The sequence below is a fragment of the Balaenoptera acutorostrata genome, chromosome 10, assembly GCF_949987535.1.
Source record: "Balaenoptera acutorostrata chromosome 10, mBalAcu1.1, whole genome shotgun sequence".
Lineage (NCBI taxonomy): Eukaryota > Metazoa > Chordata > Mammalia > Artiodactyla > Balaenopteridae > Balaenoptera > Balaenoptera acutorostrata.
In genome coordinates this window covers 1586967-1608886 of record NC_080073.1, presented here as the reverse complement: position 1 = coordinate 1608886, position 21920 = coordinate 1586967, and the positions used below count along the sequence as shown (strand labels likewise).

At 61.1% G+C, this 21920-nt stretch overlaps 1 protein-coding gene across 3 annotated transcripts in view; it reads right to left on the bottom strand.

Moving 5' to 3' along the window:
• The window catches only part of EEFSEC (eukaryotic elongation factor, selenocysteine-tRNA specific), a 175733-nt gene that overhangs the window by 40805 nt on the left and 113008 nt on the right, over positions 1-21920 (bottom strand). For all 3 annotated transcript variants that reach the window (XM_057555193.1, XM_057555194.1, XM_057555192.1), the window contains exon 5: positions 5967-6623. In XM_057555193.1, coding sequence (XP_057411176.1) covers positions 5967-6623 — 657 coding nt within the window. The remainder of the gene's footprint in view (positions 1-5966; positions 6624-21920) is intronic.

The following is a 21920-nucleotide window of genomic DNA, read 5'->3' as shown; positions in this document are numbered from 1 at the left end:
ATGGCGTCCACTCCCGAGCCTGCCCCACCCTCTCGCCAGCATCCCCCGCACCGAGGAGGCTCTGAGAACCCGGCCTCTGCCGTCCCGCCCGCCACACGCCCGCGCGTCCCCGCCTAGGGCCCCTTCCTGGCCTGGCCCACGTCCACCCCGCAGACCGCGGCCCCGCCTCTGCAGTGCCCCCACGGCTCTCCCTGCTGAAGCCCCGTTTCCCCTGGCTCGTGGCTGTCCGTGTGGAGGCCCAGGCTGAGCGGAGGCACACGTGCGTGTGAGGAAGTTGGCCTGGGGCAGCCCTGGCTTCGCCATGAGCTGTGTTCCTCTGGAACCTTCTCCCAAGCGCTTGAGCTTGGGGTGGGCGATGTGTGAGTCCCCCCAGCCCTGGCCTCGGGCGGCTCAGGCACAGGCCTCCCTGGACCTGCCTGGCTCCTCTCCAGGGCCAGGAAGGTGCCAGGCCTCTGTGCAGAGAGAAGGGAAGGGGGCGTGTGTGCACACATGTGTGTAAAGACCAGCTCTCCCAGGCCTCAGAATGCCGGGTCCCACAAGGGGGCCACGGGAGAGACTGCGGAGGCTTCCTCCTGCCCTCCCGGCCCCGTGCGCCGGCCCGGGGCAGCTGCATGGAGTCCGACCAGGCACCAGCTCGGGTGGCCGCGTGGGGCCGACGTGCTGCCAGCGGGGGGACCTGCTCCTGGGGGCCCCCGGAGGCCAGGCTCAGAAACATCTTGTTTCTGCCCAAGATGCCACGATTTGGCCAAGGGCCAAATGGATGGATTGTTTTGAAAAGCAGAAACTGTCCCGTTTACCCTAAAAACCTTTTGGAAAAACATATCCTATTCTGTTTGATTCATAGCGCTAGATAAAAGGTACGTGCATTCCTCCTCTCCCCAGTGATGGATGAATCGGATACAGGCAATGATAAGAATAATCATTCCCATTTGCACAGCCCTTTGTAATTCGCAGTCTCATTCCCACACGAGAACTCCTCCTTGTCCTCCAGACTCACAGGGCTCCCCTCGCGGGCCGGACCCAGCTCTGCCCTCCGCACGGCACTGTCTGCGGGTGTCCCCGCTGCCGTTGCAGGGCATCCAGCAAGGCTGCAGGGCGAACTGAATGGAGGCAGCTCCTCCAACCTCAGGACAGGGGAGTCGAGGCGAGCAGACGTCACCAGCCCCAAATGGCGAAGGGTGGCCCCGTCGCTTTCGCAGGACCCCCACCTGTACCCCCCGCCAGGACGGCCTGCACGTGGAACTCTGTCCCAGCCTCGCCAGCAGCCCCGCCTGGTCCAGCAGGTGCCAGGACTTCGGCGGAACCGACCCGATGGTTCCGGACCAGCCATTCCGCGTTCCCCACGGCCAGAGGCTGGTGCCGAGGTCAGCCTGGCTGCTGAGGCTGCCTGTCGCTGGGAGGAAAGCCCGCGGAGACCCCCGACCCCCAGCCCCTCGGAGACCCCAGCCTGTGCGGACTGAGGCACCAGTGTGTCCCACTGAGCCCTCACAGAGCCCTTGTCTGCAAGGGATTTCCACGGCCACTTTGCAGAGGTCAGAGCTGAGCTCAGGGACGAGATCTGAGAGGGTTGCGAATGCCAGAGCCAGGGGCACAGTGGAAACTCAAACCCCAGCCGGCCAGGCCTTTGCAATGTCCCCGCAGGAGTGTTCCGGACTGGCGGCAGGTGCACATTTCTGCGCCCCCAGAACACACCCCTCCAGTAGTTACAGGGGGTGGGGCCGTGAGAGGGGCTCAGCAAACGGCTGCTGCAGGAGCCCTCATTTAATGACGCTGGTCAGGGGGGAGGCCTGTCTGTGGGAGGCCTCTGCAGTGCTGCAGGAAGACCAGAGGCGGCATCTGTCCTGGGCTGCGGGAAACGGTGAAGCTCAGCCCCTCCGGCTCTGGAACGTGCGTGCCCCTGATGGTTGAGCTCTTCTCCAGATGACTCTTCCAGCCAAAGCAGAGACCTCAGAGGTCAGACACACCAGCACATCCAACAAGGGAAGACCTTCTGAGACTAGACGGAGGCTTTCCTTCTGAACCCACCCCTGTGACGAGGAACCACGGGCGACGCGCGTGGAATCTGCGGGCGGCAGGTCCCCGGGAGCGGTGCTGAGCCGCCACAGTTACAGCCATAGCTCCGAGGGGGACTTGCAGTGTCCGCGTGAACTCTCCGCTTCGTCTCTTGGCCTTTGGTGGCTGGAGGCCGAGTTCCCCAAGTGCAGTCACTGCCACTCACAGAGCCCGGGCCCTCACCTCCACGCCAGGCGGGTCCCCTCTGTCCCCGGCCTCTGAGTGGGGACTTGGCTGGCGGCGCACGTAATTATGTCATTACACGTGTGTGTCTCTCTCAGGGCCGGCTGCCGTGATGAGGCTTGGGAATTGCCCAAGTTCTGAAGCGACTATTCTAATTCAAATTGGAGAAGTGGCAGCAAGGAGACAGGGGCAGCTGGCTGTGAAGCGGAGCCCTGAGCAGAGAGGGCTGGCTAGGCTGGGGCCCTGATCCGCCTCCTCCAGCTCTGCAATCTGGGGCATGGGGCTTTTCTGAACCTCGGTTCCTTCCTCTGGAAAAGGCTGTTGCTAGGATGAGAGGTGTTGGTGCTGGCAAGAACACCGGAAACCGGGTAGCAGGACACCTGCCCAGAGGCCAGAACCTCGATGAGCAGAATATGAAGCTGGGAGAATGATGGAAGCAGTACCTGCGGCGGGGGCTCCTCCAGCCCACCCAGAACCCCGAGAGCGAGTTATCCAACCCTTGGAGGACGGGAGCCGGGGGAGACCTCTGCCGCGAATGGGCCCTCGGAGTCACCGGGAACGACGACTCCCAGGTCCCTGGACGACGATGCCCGGCCTCATCCATCCTTTTTGGCCGCAGAAACCAGTTGCCAAGACTGCACCCTTTCCCCACTCAGCGCAGGGCGAGGCGTGTCTGATGCCCAAGTACACTGGCGGGCAACGATCAACCCCTTGTAATCCCCTGGTGCAAACCCAGGAACGGACATTAGCCTTCAAGTTGTTTCATTTGGGCAAGCGAGTTCCAGAGGCCCAGGCGGGGAGGCCTCGGGCGGCCAGGCTCTGGGCATCACCCGAGGAGGACCATGCCACGCCCGCTCCCAGGCCGACCAGGCCGCCTTCCTCAAAACTGGGCCTGCCCAGCACCGAGCGGGCACCCGGCCTGGCAGTGATAAGCCCGGCGGCCCACGACCCCGACGCACGGAGCCTCCCTCCCTCTTTCTGTTCCCGTCACCAGGCACCAACGCGGGCAAAGCCCCTGCCGGTGCTGACGAGGAGGTACAAAGGCACCGTCCCCAAAGGCAGCTGCGCTCTCCTGGAGAAAAAGGGAGGCTAACTCTTTGCCGGGCACTCACTGCGTGCCGGGCTCACGCTTCACGCCAGGCCCTCACACGCGTGGTCGCGTCAACTCCCCAACAACTCCGTTAAAGAGGCGATGGGCTCCGGGGGTGGGGGAGGGGTGTGACTGGTCCACGGCCGGGCCGAGGCAGCAGCACCTGCTCAGTGCATCGGATCCAGAGCCAGCTCTTTCCACCGTGTCCAGCTGCCTTGACCCTGCATCTATACAGCAACAAAAAGGGCAATTTTCAAAGGGGGGCCAATACGCATTTCGGCAGCTGAGGGAGAGTCTTGGCTATCAGACGCTGTTTGGACGGCAGGAGAGAGGCCTGGGTTTGGGCCAGCACACTTGGGCAGCCATCGGATTTCCCCAGGGAAGGGCCCGCTCGGCCTCTGCTGCAGGGAGAACCTCTGTTCCTCGAGCAGCCTGGGAGCGGAGTGGGGGGCAAGGGGCAGCAGAGCTGGCCGAGTGGCTGGCTGGACCGCAGCGTTGCTTCCTCCAGGAGCTGGGGGGCCTAGCCTGCCGGACGGCGAGGAACCCGCGCTGACCAGAGGCAGTCGCAGGCCGGCCCGCACCCGGTGCCCCGGGCACGTCTAACAAGCCATCAGCAGTGGAGCGGGGAGAGCTGGGAGCTGGCAGGCAGGGCCGCTTCAGACTTCAAAGCCGGCCAGCGCTCCTGGTGGCGTCTGCGTGTTTACCCTGGGTTGGGCGGAGGCCACAGCTCCTCTGGCCGTGCCCTCAGGCCTTCCCTGTCCGGCGCCAGTGGATGCCAGGCCCAGGGTGCCAGCACGCCTGGCCTGACCCCGCCACGGGGGAGAGAAAGGTGCAGCCACCTGGTAGCCCGGGCCGCCGCGCCGTGAGGGAAGTCCAAGTGAACAGCACCGAGCCTGGCGCTCTGCGCTGGCACTTCACACACAGCGGCCTCCCTCCTTCTACCGCCCTGGGAGGTGGGGAGCGCGGCCCCCATTTTTCCAGCAAGGAAACAGGGGAAGAGACTCACCCGACACTTGGTCTGCAGGGGCCCGTCCAGCGGGCCTGGAGCCCGTGCACGCTGGGTCCCTGTGGCCTCGGCGGGAGACCTGCCATGCCTGGTCCTCTGCTCGCCCCCGCCCGGGTCCCCTGGCAGCCCCCGCCCAGCCCGCCGGCCTGCCTGTGCCCGCCACGCCTTGGGCCCACCGTGCACGCGAGGGTGCGGTGCTGTCTTCATCCCGGCGGCCTGGAGAGGTGAGTGAGTGGGAGCTGGTGCAACACCTTCGTTTTCTAGTGATGTGGGTGGAACTACGCAAGCTGCCGGGGCTGGGGGGTGGGTGGGGCGGCCGGGCCCGGGCTGTGGCAGCAGTTGGAGGTGTGGGGCGGTACAGGGCATTTACTGTCCCGGGCACTGAGCCCTCATTTGCCCATCACCATCCATGTGATTGACTGATTGATTGATTTTTGTTTGTGTTGGGTCTTTGCTGCTGCGCACAGGCTTTCTCTAGTTGCAGCAAGCGGGGGCTACTCTTCGTTGCGGTGCGTGGGCTTCTCATTGCGGTGGCTTCTCTTGTTGCGGAGCACGGGCTCTAGGTGCACGGGCTTCAGTAGTTGTGGCTCACGGGCTCAGTAGTTGCGGCACGTGGGTTCAGTAGTTGTGGCTCGCGGGCTTAGTCGCTCCGCGGTGTGTGGGATCTTCCCAGACCAGGGCTCAAACACGTGTTCCCTCCATTGGCAGGCGGATTCTTAACCACTGCGCCACCAGGGAAGTCCCACGTCCATGTGATTTTTACAAATGAGGAAACAGGGGCCCACAGAGTAAGCAACTTAGCGGAGGGCAGCCGTGTGCACCAGCTCCAGGGTGTGCACGAGGCAACACAGGAGCGCTGGCTGGGCCGCAGGGCTATGCCCAAGCCCACGGAGCTGAGGATCCTGCATCTGGACCTGCGAGTGGGTAAGGAAGGGCGTCTTCTCATCTCCCCACGGGGCTGCAGAGGAAGGGGCGCAGGGCCTGAGCAGCCAGGGAGGATCCGGGGGGCCCGGGGGAGTGGGCGAGACCAGAGGGCGTGAGTGATGGAAACCCTGGCACACCCACCGTCAGGCCCTGGACACCTCCTCCTGTCACCCGGCGCCCGCGCTGACTCAGGCCTGGACCAGGAGGGGTGACCCTCCTCTGCTGCCTGAGGGTCAGAACCACAGGGCCTGCTGCGAGCCTCAGGGCAGACCCCACACGAACCTGAGTTCCCTGACACTGGGGTCTCGGCACTGCTGCTCTGAGTCAGCGGAACGCGGTCGAGTCCCAGGACCACCCACTGCCATCCCTGACCCCCACGAGCATACGCCACAGGGCCAGTGAGGCCTGCGTGTTTGTCCACCCATTCACCTGTGGCCCGGTAGGCATGGGCTCCCATGCAGGGCTGCAGGCACAGATGACGGCGGTCGGGGGGCGCCCAAGGAACCACCTGCGCTGACCAGGCGGGCCAGGCGGGTTCACGGGCCCCGCCTGCGTGTCAGCCTGGCTCTAACTGGCGGAGTGAGAGGACGCAGGCCACTCCCGCCGGGCTCCCCGTCTGGAGACCACAGGCGCTGGAGCCAGGTCTCCAAGGCCTTCCTGGCTGTCAGGCCAGGCAGGGCGGTGGGCAGGAGGGGGGGGAGGGCTGCTCACCCGCTCCACGATGCCGTGCTTGTGCTTCAGCTTGTACACTCGCAGCGCGGGCAGGGCGCTCTCGGCGTAGTTCCTATCTTCCAGCCCGTGGAGCAGGACGCCGTGGAAGGCCAGCCGGCATGTGTTGGCGTGGATGTCCGCGTCCAGCCTGGAGCCAATCACCAGGCACAGCCGCGGGCAGGTGACTGGCTTCTCGAACTCCACGAGGGCCCACTGCTGCCGGGGGCAGCGGCCTTCGGAGGCCTGGCCCACCCTGCTGTCGGCCTCACCACGGTCCGTCTCGGCTGGCACCGAGCCCGGGCACAGGTACTGCTCCTGGAAGAGGTACTCCTGGGAGAAGTCGAAGGAGTCCAGCACGGGCTCATGGTCGAAGCTGTCGGGGGTGGGGCTGAAGAACATCACCCGGCCCATGACCGTCTCGTGGCCCACGGTGATGTGGAACTTGGCCTTGGTCTGCAGGGATCCCCGGAAATACGGGATCTTCTCCACGGAGACGAGGGCGGCATGGACCGTGTGCAGGGACTCGGGGGCGCACACCAGGCCACGCTCCAGCAGCCTGGGGTCGAACTGGGTGACACAGATGCCCAGCCGGTCCCCCTGCACAGCAGACGTGACGGGTGTGTGGAACATCTGCATGGACTTCACCTTCCTCACCACCTGGTCGGGAGCAAGAGAGGGAGCTCTGAGGCCGAGCCTCAAGGCTGGGGGGCTCCAGCTGGAGAAGCCCCCGTCCCGGCGCCACCAACACTCACCGGCACCCGGTCAGATGCCCCTTGCACGGGGCAGGCTCCACCCTGCAGACGCGGCGCCAGGCTCACAGGGCACCCAGCCTGGGACGCAGGCAGCGGTTACCGCAGCCCATCCAGCACCACCGGGGTCCCCTCTCCTCCTGCTCCACCCCCAGGCCCCATCCCACGCTTTCTGCCCCAGCCCTCTGTTTAGGTTTGCTTCCCTGCCAGCCCCACGCCTGCCAAGCCATGCCCGGCTGCCTGGAAAGCCCAGGACAAACACCCCTGCTCTGGAAAGTCTGCCCAGACCCCCGTGGGCAGGACTTGCTGTCTCGCCTCAGTGCTGCCCCAGCCCCTCCTGACCCACACCGCCTGCTGTGCTGTCACTGCCCGCTCTGGACCTGCCCGCTGCCAGCCGGCGGGCTTCTCCAGGGCAGAGTGGCTCTTCATTCACCAGACACACGGTCCCCTGGGGCTGCTGTGTGCCAGGCACTGTTCCGGGAGTGGGGACAGAGCCAGCTGTGTTTTCAAAGAGCTTAGCGTCCAGAAACAGCAACAACATTACAAATATATCAATATTAACAAAATTTATATTAATATAAATAAAACTGATACATAACATGTTTGTGTATAGATACATGTAACTAATACCACCATAATTTGTATACTGTTTATGAGACGCTCCAGAGGAAACAACACAGGGTGACGCTGGAGGCGGCCCGGGGGTGGGGAGAGTCGGGCTGTTTGCCGTCAGAGGTCAGGGAGATCTCTGCGGAGGCCATGTCTGAGCCGAGACCCCATGGTAAGAACCAGCTGTGCGGAGGCCAGAGAAAGTCCACTCTAAATGGGGGGACCCGCAGGTGCAAAGGCGGGGCTGGGGGGAGGGCCTGCAGTGGGGGGAGCCGGCCGGACGTCACCAGGAGCGATGGCAAAGGAGCGCCCCGACCTGTTTCCAAACCGTCACACCGACCAACACACCAGCACATTTCTGCACCCACGGTGGCTAAATCAGGAACAGACACAGAAAAGACCCCAACAAACGTTCACAAAATGAACAAACGTCTACACCAAGATCCACGGCGCAGTGATAAGATCAAATCTGTGCTGGGACCTCTGGTTAGCGCAGCAGAGAAACGTGAAATCGATTTCAGAAAACCCGCCATCAAAAATCATCACACCAAAGACAACTCTGACCTTCAGGTCGCGAGCACCCCGTCTACGAAGTCGGGTGTGCGGAACCCTCGTTTTCTCCCCATAGAGGGGGTGCCGTGCTGACATGAGCCGCAGAAGCCCCGTCCTTTCCTGGAGAGCCTGATACTCAAGTGTTTGTTTAAAGACCATTAACGACCTAACCAGGAGGTCAGGGGGCAGAGAAAGTGAGAAGCACAGTGTCAAAAGCCACAGCCAAGATCAATCAAAGAGAAACATAAAACATCTCTGAAATGGTCTGTAAGGGCAACGGGAAACTAAGGTTTTCAGGAATGCACCTCAGAGTAACCGGAGAGTATTATCTTACACTAAGCGTCTGCCCAGCGAGGCAGGACCCAGCCATGCCTCCTCCCCCAAGCCGGGAGCTGTCCCCTGGCCCTCAACCCCGGAGCCCCTCCGGGCCAGCTCCCTAACACGTCTGATGAAGTAATTCCTCGGCACCAGCCTCTACAAGGGTTCCCATCTCCTACAGCGTGACTTTCAAACCTTGTGGGTAGAACTGTCGTGATGACGAAGACCCTTTGCTGAACTGAAATTCCACGGGGGATCAGTGCCCCCACCCAGGGCCCCCCTCTGCTGCCCCACCAGGACTCCTGCTGGCCTGGCTCCCCCACGAGTACGAGCGGCCTTCCCTGGAACCTCCCACCCCATGGCCCACTCGACAGCGACAGCGCTTGGCAACGCTTAAGCCCCGGCCCCCGGAGGCTCGACATCTTCCCCGCGGACACGCTTCTGAGCTTTGCCCCTGAGGCTCCTCTCCCTGGGACTACCTCCACCTGGCAAATTCCCATCCATCCCTAAACCCCGGCTCCCAGGGCACCTCCTCCCTGCCCACTCCGGACAGAGCTGGTTGTTCTCCTCGGCTGACTCTGAACCTGACTTTCTCTGTGGTCACTGCTGGCTGACAGCTCTGTCAGTCCCTGCCTCCGTGCATTTACTGACTTAAATTACAATATAAACCAAAACATTACCATCAACGTCTGTCTCCCCACGTGCTCCTCCCCCAGCCAGCTCTCCTGCCTGCTCCCCAGCCGGAGGGAACTGCTCTCTTGAATTCGGCGTGTAACATGCCTTTTCTTTTTATTGATATGTGTCTATAATTGTGTAGAGACTTACCACATACGTAGTACATGTGCCTAATCGATAACTTGCTTTGTTTGGTGAGATTCTGAACTTGGAGTTGGTGCCCGTGTTGCCTGCACCTGCAGCTTACCTGTCGTGACACCGTGCATCTCACGGTGCACACAGGCCCCCCGTCCAGTCTCCCATCCACGAGCCCCTGGGTCGTCTCCAGTTTTCTGCTGGGTGTGGTGTGATGGGTCCTCTCCTATGCAGGAGTGCTGCGGGTGCAGGTGTGGGGACAGGGCTGCAGGACCCAGGCCTGGACGAGAGCTGCTGGGTCACAGGTGAGGGAGCGCTTGCCTCCGCCAGGTAAACTGAGCACCTGTGCACGTCCACCCAGAGGATGTGTCCGCCCAGTGGACACACGCCTTCTCCACCGCTCGGCACTGTCTGACTTCCTCACTTCTGCCCATCAAATGTGTCTGTCTCCCCTCCTAGACCCTGAAGACAGGGCAGCACCTGCTGCTGCACCCCCAGCGCCCGGCACGGAGGGCTGCTGACAGAGCCGGCCCACGGCAGCCCCTCGGGAGGGAGAAGAGACGCGCCCCTCATGGCGAGAGCACAGCTGGCAGAGCACAAGCTCGGAATCCAGACCCGCAGGGGCCTGAGCGGGGCCCGCGTGTTCACGAGCCTCCCCTGAGGGTGGCCAGGGCCTCATGCCACCCGATGGTCCCCCCAGCCCCCCAGGCCCAGGGTCAAGCAGACGCTATTCAAAGCATGTTCTCTTCCCCACGGAGCTCACGTTCTTAGGACTGAAATAATAAAGATGCCCTAAGAGGGCGCCTTGAAGAGCAGCAAGACAAATAACTGTGCAAATCAAGGTTTTAGGGCCCAGACAGGAAATTGTGAAACAGATCAAGATGGGGACGGGCAGCGGGGCACCACGCCATCGGCCGCCACGCTCCCCCAGATCCACATCAGGAACACAAGATCCCACCGAGGACACTGACAAGGAGATGTGGACAGTTTCACCAGCTGAAGGGTTAACCAGGCTTTCCTGTCATTTTATAAGCAACTTTGAGAGACGCTCCTGCCCAACTCACTCACCAAACCCTCACTAAGACCCACGCGGAGGGGCCGAGGCGCCATCCGCACGCCCACGCACCACGTGTCACCCAGTTTCCCTCAAGCCCCGGCCCAGGCCCTGGAACGGCCCAGGGGCGGCGGACACAGTTTTCATCTTATGGAGCTGACCGCTTGCAGGTGGGGGGACGTTAATTAAACCATCAGCTAATAAAGGCAGAATCCTAAGACCACGCGGAGGTGCTGTGAGGGGAAATACCTGGGGACCTAATGACTCCTGGGTGGTCAGGGAGGGCTTCCCTGAGGAGGCGGCACTGAAGCTGAGACCAGATGGAGGAGAAGGGACCACCCGCAGGGGCTCCAGGCAGGGGAAGAGCAGAGCGGGCCCGAGGCCCCAGGGCGGGCAGGAAAAGAGGTGGCCAGGGGAGTGGGGCCAGCGCCTGCACCATGAGAAGGACAACAGACGTCCCAGCGGCGGTGGCCTGGGGCTGAGCAGAGGGAGGACGCACTCCAGTGGTCACTTCACAAGGTCACTTGGCTGCGTGGCGCAGGGGCGGGGGGGCAGGGAACAGGAAAGGAAGGCGGGAAGCCAGCAAGGAGGATACTCGGGTTCTTTCTAAAGCAGCAGGATGGGCGGCGGAGGCGGGGGTAACGGGCATGTCCAGCGTCCAGCCTGAGGGCAGCCGAGAGCTCAGAGGGCAGGAGGCGTCGGGAGACACACGAGGGGAGGGCAGGCTGCGCGGGGGAGACGCGCCAAGTTCCTCCTGGACTGCCCTGCAGCCCCGTCCTCCTCGGAAGCGCCACTTCCGTGTTCCCCGATCCTGCGTGACCCTCGTCGCCGCGCCCGTCATCAGGAGACCCAGGAGGCTTTACCTCCCACGCAGGCCCAGCAGCCAGGCCCCTCCGCTGCGCCTGCCGCCCCCCCACTGCCGGCCCCCTGACTGTGAGGGTCGTCGTGCCCTGCGCCCTCCCTACCTTCCAGCTCGCTCTGTAAAAGCTCACGTCCGCACTCTGACTGGGCCTCACAGTCGTCCCTGCTGTTGCCCCGGTTTTATTTGCTACGACTGCTCCACCCCCACCCACGTCACGTCAGTCACACGACCCTTCCTGCTCCGCAGACACGCCAGGCTCCTACCCCAGGGCCTTTGCACTTGCCAGGGCCTCTGACCAGGATGCTTTTCCCCCAGAGAGCCACATTTCTCATTCCCTCATTTCCTTCCTGTCTCTGCTCAAATGTTAATCCATCCTTGACCGCCCCCCCCACCCTGCAACCCAGTAAGAGACAGGACCACCACCATTCCTCTGTCTTCTTTTGCTTGTTTCCTTTTCTTCACAGTGCTCTCCACCCCCGACATATTATGTATCTGCTCACTGACTCTCTCTCCCGCATGGGGTGTGGCCTCCACGAGGCAGGGGCTTTGTTTTTATCTTGTTTTTCCCATTCACATCTCTATTGCCCAGCACAGCGCCTGACAGGTAGGAGACCTCACCACACACGTGTGGTGTAAATGGGTGCAGCACCGCCCCTGCCCCAGGGAGTTCCAGTCCTGGCCTGGGACCTACACATCCTCAAAGGCCCGTGGAGCTGCACACCTGCGTGGGGGGCAAGACTGGCCCTGAGGCTGGATGGGCAGTTAGAGGTTCCAGGCCACCCCGAGGGTGAGGCGCCGTCCAAGCAGGGGAGAAGCAGGGCTGAGGCTCACCAAGAGTGACAACAGTGACAACAGAGAAGGCGGGTGGCGGGGGGAGGGATGCCGTCGAGTGGGACAGGACGGCCCTCTGCTTGGGATCAGCAGGCCGGGCCCCTGAGCTCAGCTCCCAAGAGGGCTGGCTGCCTGCAGGGCGTCTTCCCGTCTCCCCGGCACCACGCGCTTCTGGGGAGGGAGGAGGGAAGAAGGAATACATCAAGCAAGCAAACAATTTTTCAAACTCAAGTTCATGCTTGCTAAGCACTTTAGCCCTTTCTGATTAACAAAGAAGTTTTACCATCATCTGGGTCGGTTATTCGTCATAAAAACCCAACGAGGCAGGTCAATATTTTTACATTCAATTTTATGGATGAAGAAAGAGGTTTTCGATGTCTCCAAGGTCACAAAGCAAACAGGCTGAGACTTGGGACAATAAGCGCTGGAAACGCGGGGCAGGCCTGACATCCCGCCTGTCTCCCGACCCCCCCAAGCAGCTGAGCAGAACGCGCACCACCCCGCAGAGCTGGGCAGAGCCAGGGGCCGCGGGGTGGATGCCACCGCCCCCCCCCCTCCACCGCCGCGAACCCAGAAAGGCAGCTCCGGGGAAGGAGCCGGGGAGTCGGGGCCGCCTCTAGAGCCGGGAGGGGAGAGGCAGGGCGCCCAGCCCCTCTCTCCTGCCCTGGCCAGGCGCAGTGGACAGTTTCAGACCTGACTTCTCAGCTGCTCCGCCCCCTCCAGCCACCCTTGGCGTCTGTCTCTGGGTGGCAGGGCCCCAGCACAGGACAGGCCCTCCGTGGAGGTCTGTGACTGACCAGGTGGGAGAGCAAACAAATGCCCCATCTGCCCCCGGGCCTGACGCGCGTCTTCTGAGCGTCTGCACTGTGGTTTCCCACATCTGGAGCACTCGGCAGGATGAACACCGGCCTAGAAGTGACCCGAGGTGGGGTTCACCAGGCGTTCATCTCTGCTCTCCAGAGCAGCGTGCGTGCAAGAGCGGGCACCCAGCCACGGGACGGAGACCTCACGATTTCACCATCGGCCGGCACAGAGGCAGAGGAGGGACACACCTGCTGAATGCTCACCAAGAGATGAGCTGGCCCTTACCGTTCGCCCAACAACTGTCCAGGTGGGAACAGTGACCGCATTTTACAGACCAGGGAACTGAGGCCCAGAGGGTAAGGCACGCGCCCACCGCATCCGGATCTGCCCATCCCGAAAGCCCCTATTCTTACACCATATCACATGCATCGACCCCACCACGGAGTGCATGGTACACTTCACCCCATGAGCGAGCTCTCTGGCGGCGTTCCTTCTGTAGGGTAAGAAATGGATGGGCCAACACCACTGCAGCCTCCTGCAAAGGAACAGCAGGTCTGGGGCCCCCTGACATCCTCCAGCACCAACAGACGCTGGAAAGAAGGGGGCTTAGCAGTCTTTCTGATGTGCAGAGATTTCTGTAATAATGGTACTGGCTGTAATGAGATTGGACCCCATTATCCGTTTTCGTTCCATTAATGAGCCTGGAAGCTCCTGGCTGTGCCAAAGGCGAGGGTCGAGGCCTTGCAACTTCATCATTACTTAATAAAATGTAAATTGGAGAGGAAAAGAAACACACAAGGTTGACACTAATAAGCTTACACCAGGATCAGTTACTTCAATTCAAAGAGGTTCAGACTGGAGGGAAAAATGAAATAAGCTTTTAAAGACCCGTCTAGGTTTGGCTCCATCAGACCTAACCAATTTGGTTCAATAAGGCTTCAATTTGGCCGCTCTTATTCCTCCCTCTTCTTTGAGCTGGGCCGGGCACAGATAAGACTTCCCCCGCTTAATGCGTTAATTGCATCTTGCACAAAAAAGCCAAACTCGGGATGCCGCCCGGGGAGGAAGCGGCGTGAGCTGCGGAGGCTGCAGGAGTGGGGAGCAGATGGGCCCTGGGGACTCAGTTCCCACCTGCTTACTTTTTTAGAGAAATGACAACCATTCAGAAAGGTACAGGGAGCCAAGTGATGTAGTAACTACCTGTGTTCCCACCACTGGAATTGACCTCTATGAGTCTGTCACTTGCACTTTGTCTTGATGTCCAGTTGAAGGCCCCAGTCCTGTCCCCGGCCTCACCTCCCCTGGGGCAATCACCTTCATGAAGTCCTCATGTGTCCCACTGTTATACATTTACAGCCACGTGTGCACCCTGGATAGGACCGATTGCTATTTTATACAATGGTGCCCTATTACTGTTTAAGTCAAATACTTGTCTTCTTCCTCTGTATTGTGGTTTTGACATCTATTCATGTTGGGAGACATATCTGTATATAGATCTATCTCTATATTCATCTGTATGTTTACATAGACACTGATCTACTCGTACAATCTATCCAGGTTATTCTTTCTGACTGCTGCATAGTACTTCTTTACATGAAACTGCCACCTTTTATTTATCTGCGCCCTTACTGATGGACACGTGGGCCACTGCGGATGATGCTGCAGTGGCCATTCCTGTAGCGTCAGCCCACACACGCACGCAGAGCGTCCCCGAGCAGGTATCGGGACAGAAAACTGTGGTGTGGGGAGCACAGCTTCAGTTTCACTAGGTCTTCCCAACTGCCAGCTCACACCCTTCCAGCAGTGCTGGGAGAGGCCTCCTCTCACACGGCACCGGCACTGGTACTGCAGGCTCTTTAACTGCTGCCCAGCCGTCAGATCACTAGGACGGCAGCTCCTCGGGGTCCCTGCTGCCGCCACTTCACCCCAAGGCCAAGTGGCGAAAGCCCCTCCCCACGGTGACCCTGCCAGGCCCAGAAGCCTCCAGGGCGTGCTCCCAGGGAGGGTGACACACCGCAGGAGGTCAGGCCAGGCCCCTCTCTGTCCTGGCTCTGCTCCTGGGCCCACTGCCCCCTGGGCACCAGTGCCAGGAACTGGGCCCTGGCAGCACGGGCCACTCTCCTCCCGCCCGGCCTTGTCTTGGGGGACAGTGCTGGCTGCTCAGAGGTGGGCTCTGTTCCATGCAAACATCCCACTGGGGCCTCAACTAAAGCCAACTGCTCCCTGGGGAGGAGGAGAGCCGAGGAGACCTTCCTCTCCGGGGTCCCTGCGTACAAATGAGAAACACCCCCTCAGAAAAGGAGGAGGGTCTTCAGAAGCCTGGGGACCCAGAGACCGAGCTCCAGGGTCAGAGATGGAGTGGGGCTCTGCCTGCCTGCGTGTCTATCTTCTCCGGGAGGCCCGCCCTGCCCCAAGCGCCCGGCCAGGCTCCCGTTCCCAGTGGTCAGTGACCCCTGGGCCCAGCCCCGCCCCGCACCAGCCCAGGCCCCTGCCCAGGGTCCCGGAGCCCCGACAGTGCTCCTCACGGCCTCGTCGTCATCCCCACCACGCGCCTGCGCGTCTGGCTCCCTGCTGGGGGGCTCCCGCGCCAGGCGGACGGCGGCCCGTGGGCAGGCTGGGTCACGCTGCTCACCGCCGGCCCCCCTCTCGATGCCTGCCACGTGGTGGGCACCCGGGGAGGAAGGGGAGGGATTCAGTTTCCACCGCTCGGCCCAGCGAAGGCCCCACCCCTCCACCGCGACCTCACAAACTAACCCTGGCTATTAATCACCCAGCCCTGCAACAATGAAAACCCGTAAAAGTGACCAGGGGCTGCCAGGAGGCTTTACGTTCCTCCTCCCAGCCACCCTCCACGCATCTGTCATCCCATAAAACTTTAAATTGAATTACACCAATGTCTGATTCTTCTGTTTTCCATACGACCGGGGCTTTAATTGTTTTTAACGACATCCTTGGGCTTTTTGGGGGGTAAGGAATCCTTGGGAGGTGAGCCAAGGGGGCCAGCTCTGTCCCGGGGCTGAGCCCGGAGAAGCTGTGGCCGGAGCAGCAAACGCGACCACACCTGGGCCTCAGAGAACCAACCGGGCGGCCTGGATCCCAGGTGGACAGAAGGGGCCCACGGTCCCAAGGGCCGGGCTCCTCAGCCCGTCCCCGCGGCGCCCCCCAGGCCCTGCTCCTGGGTGGGCACCGCCTCTGCTCGCACTCTGAGCTTGGGGTGAGTTCTGCAGTGTTTCCGAGCCTCAGTGTTGTCACCAGTAAAGCGGCTCATACCTCTGGCCCAGATGTTGTGGCAATGTCAGCGGCCTGTGTCCACATCTGCAGAGGTCCTGGGAGCGCAGGTCCTCAGGGGGCGTGGCGGCCCAAGCTCCGCCCCTGGCTCCATCCTCGTCCCTCAAGCGCTCGCAGCCCATCCCAGAGCGTCTTCCCATCCACTGGGCCTCACCTCTCGCTCAGATTCCCCAAGAGCGCCCCTTCCCCATGTTCCTGCTGGGCCAGCCGCCTCGTACAGAGCCCGGGCCAGACGCCGCCGGTCTTCAGCCCACGGCGCTCCAGGGGTCCGGCGTCAGCCCCTCTGGCGCCCAGCCCAGCCTCCTCCCGCGTCAGCAAGGGGCTCTCCCAGCTCTCGCCCAGGCCCGGCACCCGCCACTCTCTGCTCACGCAAGTGCGCCAGGCCACGTGCCTTCCTGTTCGCCTTGCACGTGGGCATTCTTCAAGGCCCGTTTTCAAAGTCATCACTCCCATTCCCTCAACCGGGTTTAACTCAACACATTCTTGTAGCACCTGCTCCGAGGCAGGCCTTACACTTGACCCTGGGAGAACGTGGGGCAGATATAAGTGCCACTTAGGACAGCTGTTACGCCGTGAGAGAGGGCTCAGGGGGCCAGGAGAGGAGGTGACATCTGAACTGGATTTAAGGACAATGCCATGCAAATGAGACCAGGAGAGTATCAGAAATGAAAGAGCAACTTCTCCTTCTGGGTCCCTCTCCCCCTTCCCTGGGCTTTCCTTCAGGGAAAGCTCCCGGTATCACAGTGCAGGAAGGAGCCCGAAGACCTACAGGAAACCTGCATTTTCCACTGGCCCCGGAGCCCAGCTGTCCCGAAAGACGCCAGGAAGTGCTCCTGCCTTTCCTGATGGCGGAGGAGAGCAGGTGTAGGATGCCGCCTGCCGGGAGCACAGAATTTCTTCCACGTCCCAAGTTTTAAGATTCATGGAAGTTTTCGTGTTCTACACCATAATAGATCCATGTTTGTTTTAAAATAAAAATAAGGTTTGGAATTAACTGCCCTTTCGAAAACTGACACTGCAGGAAACTGACCTGCTGGCCCTGGGCTGCCAGCCCCTGGCACGTGGTGGCATTCACCCTGAACCCCTGCCGCAGAAAACTGCATCCGGCAGGTGCACTGGTTCCAGCGCTGCAGGTAGGTAACAAAGGTCAAGGGCACTCACACCTGCTTCCCACACCCAGGCCAAGCTCTAAAATCCCCAGCCAGAGCCAGCAAATCAGACGGGCTCGGCTGCGGCACAGAGAAGGCCCTTCAGCTCTGCTGAGCTTGGCCCTTGAGAAGCCACCCTGCAGGGGAGAACTCCAAGGAGCCAGGCAACCAGAGGGACTCAAAGGAGGCTCGGCTTCGGCCAGCAGATTTGGCTTCCACACCCAGGAGATCTTTCCAAAGGTACAGGCAAAGCTCGGGGCTGACAAATGTCTTCCTGGAAATCTGGAGAGATTTCTCAAATGTGAATTATTCCAGCGTGTAGGCAACCAACATATCTACCTGCTGTGTGGGACTGAGAGGAGCTCTTCCCCAAAAGCTGTGATGAATTTACAAGCTCTGGCCCAGAAAGTAGGCTGAGGTGTCAATATTAATACTATCTGAAAAGTTCAGGAGTTGTAGTTGAGATTAATGAAAATTACTTTAAACACGTAAGCAAGAACTTTGAACGCAAAAAAGTCAAGGAAATCAGCGGCCCCAGTGTGGGTGGAGAGTCAGATGGAGCTTCCCGTCAAGGCGACAGCTGTAAGGACAGCTGTGGACAAGCAATGAACAAGAGAAGCAGCACAGGCGGAGGTGGAGGCAGGGCGGAAGCGGGGTCCAAGCCCCACTCTGCCAGCTCCAGACCCAAGCCCCACTCTGTCCCCGCGGCCCAGCACCGCCTGCCCCGGCTCCAAACCGACTGTTGAGGTCCACTCCAGTCTCTGCCCCGTAGCTTGGCCACTGCGCTCTGCCTCAAGAGCTTGTGGTCTGCAGACACTCGAACGCGCTAACCAATGGGACATCCACCAAGCCGAGCCATTCAGGCGACTGGGGACCTGCCCCGTGCAAGTGACGAGCGGCCTCCTCTTTGTGTCCTCAGGACCCCCACTGCTCTGCCCGCTGAGGCTCCACTGCCCTGGGCCGCCTTCCAAGACTGCCCAGGTTCCCAGGGCATCTTGTGCCTACTCCGCCACCATCACCATCATCACCTCCCCGCCCCCGCCCCCCACTGCTGACGTGCAGGGAGCACCTACTGTACACCCCGGGCAGTGTTCCAACAGGCTCACGTACATCAGCCAGCTCAATCCCCGCAAAGCCCCTGAGGGTCCGTCCTACTGTGACCCGCGCTGTCCAGGGGACCTGACTGGGGCCCAAGGTCACCCAGCTCAGCAGTGGTGCGGTCGGGATGCAGACCCTGCCGGGGGAGCCCTGGGCCAGGCCTCTCTGAGAACACACAGCTCTGATTCTTTGTATCCTGCCCCCAGGGGAAGGGACCTGGTACATCCTCGGTGGTAAAAACCGCTGAACGAACGTGTGACTGAGGGCAAGGGGGCGCGCCTCTGTGTGGCGCAGTGGTTACGAAGCAGGTCCTGGAGTCAGACTTCCCGGTTCAAATCCCTCGAGTTATCCTGCGACCTTGGGCAAGGGGCTTAACCTCTCTCTCTTTCCTCAAATGGAAAACGCCCCTGCCTCACCAGGCAGTTGCGAGGATTACACTGGGTAATCTGTGTGGAACAGTTTGCATGGCATCAAAAAGCTAGAAACTGTTCAATAAAGATTAGTGATCAACACGATTACTGTTACTATTTCATCATCAACAGAAAGGAGATGTGCATCCTGGCTCCACCGGGGTTACCGCGACAATGAAATTATGAGACGCGTGGGCACCCAGCCAGTGCCCGGCAGGAGAAAAGGCTTGAAGGCCCAGCTTCCCCAAAGCTGATGGACCAGGGGTTGCAAACTTTTCTGTAAAAGGCCAGACAGCAACTACTTCAGGCTCTGCAGGCCCTACGGCCTCTGTCGCAACTATTCAACTTCGCTGTCGTGGCATGAAAGCAGCTGCGGACATAAAGCTTTATGTATAAAAACGGCCTGCGGGCAGCAGCTTGCTGACCCTGCTGAGCTCTGAGGCCCGGCTCCTGTGAGCTGAGCCGCCTGGCACAGAAACAGCAGCCCCGTGGCTGCAGCAGCCAGACACCCCTCGGTCAGATCCATCTGTGCCCGATCCGGGCCGCCAGGCACCGCGGGTGCCGCCTAAGCCGCCGCGGCGGCAGAGCTGAACGCCCCGCAGAGCAGGCCGCCGTCCACAGGCCTCCCTTGGCGGTCGCCTCTGAGCACCTTCTCAGCTTGGGCACATGGCACAGGCAAGACCTGGTCCTGCAGCCCGGGGGGAAGACCGCCGTGCGAGCAGAACAGGGTGTGACCTGCAGGTCCAGTCTCCTCATCTGTATCCTGGACACAAGAATAACACCGCGTCTTGTAAAGCGGAAAGAGAAGAATGCACGCGCAGGCCCTGGTTGGGTGCTGCAGTGATTGTTATTCCTACCGGTCTCCTAGGAAGCAGAAGCGGAGGGCAATCCACTTGAGATGACTTTCAGAAGCTTAAGGGCATAAGCTTCGTGCAAAGTCTGTTTGGGGTAGAACGGGTAACACACAGGCCAACGTGAGTCATGTTATATCGCAAATAAAAATCGGCCCATGAATATACATAATCCTCAAGGTCATTCTCCCAGTCTCGCGACGGTAATAGAGCCACCCTCGCTCACTGAGGCATGAATATTTACCGTCCTCTGGCTTTACTGCTCTCGATCTGGGTTCAATTTTGCAAATTAAAATGAGGGCTGTGTGGATAGAGAGATTACAGGAGAGCCCCCTGAAGCCTGCTGTCCCCGGTGAGGGAGCAAGGCGGGGGAGCTGCTCCTTCCCGCTGGCCTAGTGCTTCTGCCTGGAGGGTCAGGAGCAAGAGAAAATGGGGCGAGGGGTCGCGGGGCGGTCAGGACCCTGGGAAACACACGGGGCGGCAGTACGAACGGCACTGAAGACGGAAGCATGCTTCCAGGTGGGAAAGGTGTGCCAATACCCAGAGGCCTCTCTTCTGGATGGCTGACGAGCTTCCGAGCAGCCAACAGAGCAGGAGCTCCAGGAGCGGACAGACCCAGGCTCAGACCCTGGCCAGGACTGGGAGCTGGGGCGTGTCACTTCACCTCTCTGGGCTTCAGCGTCTTCACCTGGAAAGTGGGGATAAATACTGCCTCCCTCCCAGGCCCATGCGAGAATCAGGAGCCGGGTAGGCAAGGTGCCTGCAGGGTGGGACGTGGGATGGGTCTGCAGCTCCACAGGCAAGGAAGGACCAGGATGGCTTGACGGGGCAGTGATGCCAGCCAAGGGGCGACACAGACCTGCAGAGTGGGAGCGACTCCCGCTTGGGGCAATCCTGGTGCCGCAGCCTGGCAGCCGTCCAGCTGGGCTTACTAGCTGCCTGCGGGGAGGCCAGGGGAGATCCTGACACTCTAGCCAGGTCTTGCTGGTAGAAGCGGTGACAGGGCAAGGGGAGCAGGAGACGGAGTGGACGGCGGGGATGAAGGGTGCTGTGACAGGTGGCTCAGGGACCCTGCTGGCGGCCTGCAAACGTGGGCACCTGTCTGCCTGTCACAAACCCGGTTCCCTAGAAACCAAAAGCCAGAGATAGAGAGTCACTTAATCTGCCCTTGAGGCGCTACAAAACCAGCTGGAACAAAATCTGTGTGAATTTGGTCCCAAACCCCTTTGCAAGGACAGCGCTACCACTGCTGGAGCGCCCACTATGATCGGTGTCAGGCGAGGCCTCCCAGCGGCCCTTGGCTCACACGGTCCCGCGCGGCCGACAAGCCTGAGGCGCTCAGACTCACGCAGACGGGGCTGGGCCAGGACGGCGCGCCAGGCCAGACCCTCCCGCGTGCCCTGCACTCTGCTGGGTCTGAGGAGACCAGGATGCGTGGCACACAACCTCCACCCCCACCCCAGAGCTTCCAGCCGCCGGACAGTCGGCCCCTTCCTGTGCACCAGGCGGCAAGGGCTGCCGCAGGGAGGCGAGGAGGCCGGGGGCTTGAGGAAGCAGCCACGGCTCCCACTTGGCAGGGACTCGGCTGGGGCGGGAACCCAGACGGGAGGCGACGTTTGTGCGGGACCTCGAGGAGGCGAGAGCAGCTCAGGCAGGAGAGGGGGAAAGGCCCGGAGGCCCAGGAGGACGCACGCAGGGCGGGGAGGAGCCTGTGAGCACCAGGGACTGCAGCTGAGGCCGGAGCCGGCGGTGCAGGGCCTGGAGGTCGGGCCAGGGCTGGAGCCTCCCCCTGCCGGCAGGAGGGGCCGTGAGATGCTGCCACGGGGGCGAGGTGCGCCGACCGTGCCATCAGCAAGGCCCCTGGGGCAGCCTGGGTGGAGGAAAGGCTGATGGGAGAAAAGACCCAGGGCAAGACGGACCCAGCCGTGGCCCTGCTCACCCACTGCGCCCAGAGCGCCTGAGACGCGGCGGCACACAGCAGGCCCCGCTGCTCGGAGCCTGTGGAGGGAATGAAAGAACAGAAGGACGGTCTAGACTTGGGGAAGCCTGGGCGGAGGGAAAGCACGGGCCGCCAGGCCGGGAGCCCGAGGACCCCAGGCCGTGTGTGCAGGGCTTGAGCGGTGCCGGTGGGGCCTGGGACCAAAGGGTTACTTGCTGCGCTCGGAAAACCCTAACCCCCAGCCTGACTAGACGTCTTCTATTTTTCTTTCTGCTTTCTTTAAGACCCCAGATGTGTCCCTACACATCAAAAGAGAGCAACTTATAAAGTTAAACTAAATCAAGGGCGTTTGTTCTTAGGCATCGTTGCTGCACTAATTATTCCTGGATGTTGTTTAATGAAATAGTGGTACCATATATTAAACCAGTTAACAGGATGAGCACATGAGTTACAAGGGAGGTCGGGGCTGGGGTTATAAATTTAACTTTTTCCTAAGAAGAGATGAAACAAACGGCCCAACTCCCCGCTGTCGAGCGTCACGCAGGGAAAATGATGGCACTGAGAGCGCCGAGGGAGGGCCGGCCGGTTCACGGAGGCTGGCGGCACCGGGCCCAGCCCCGGCTCCCCGCCC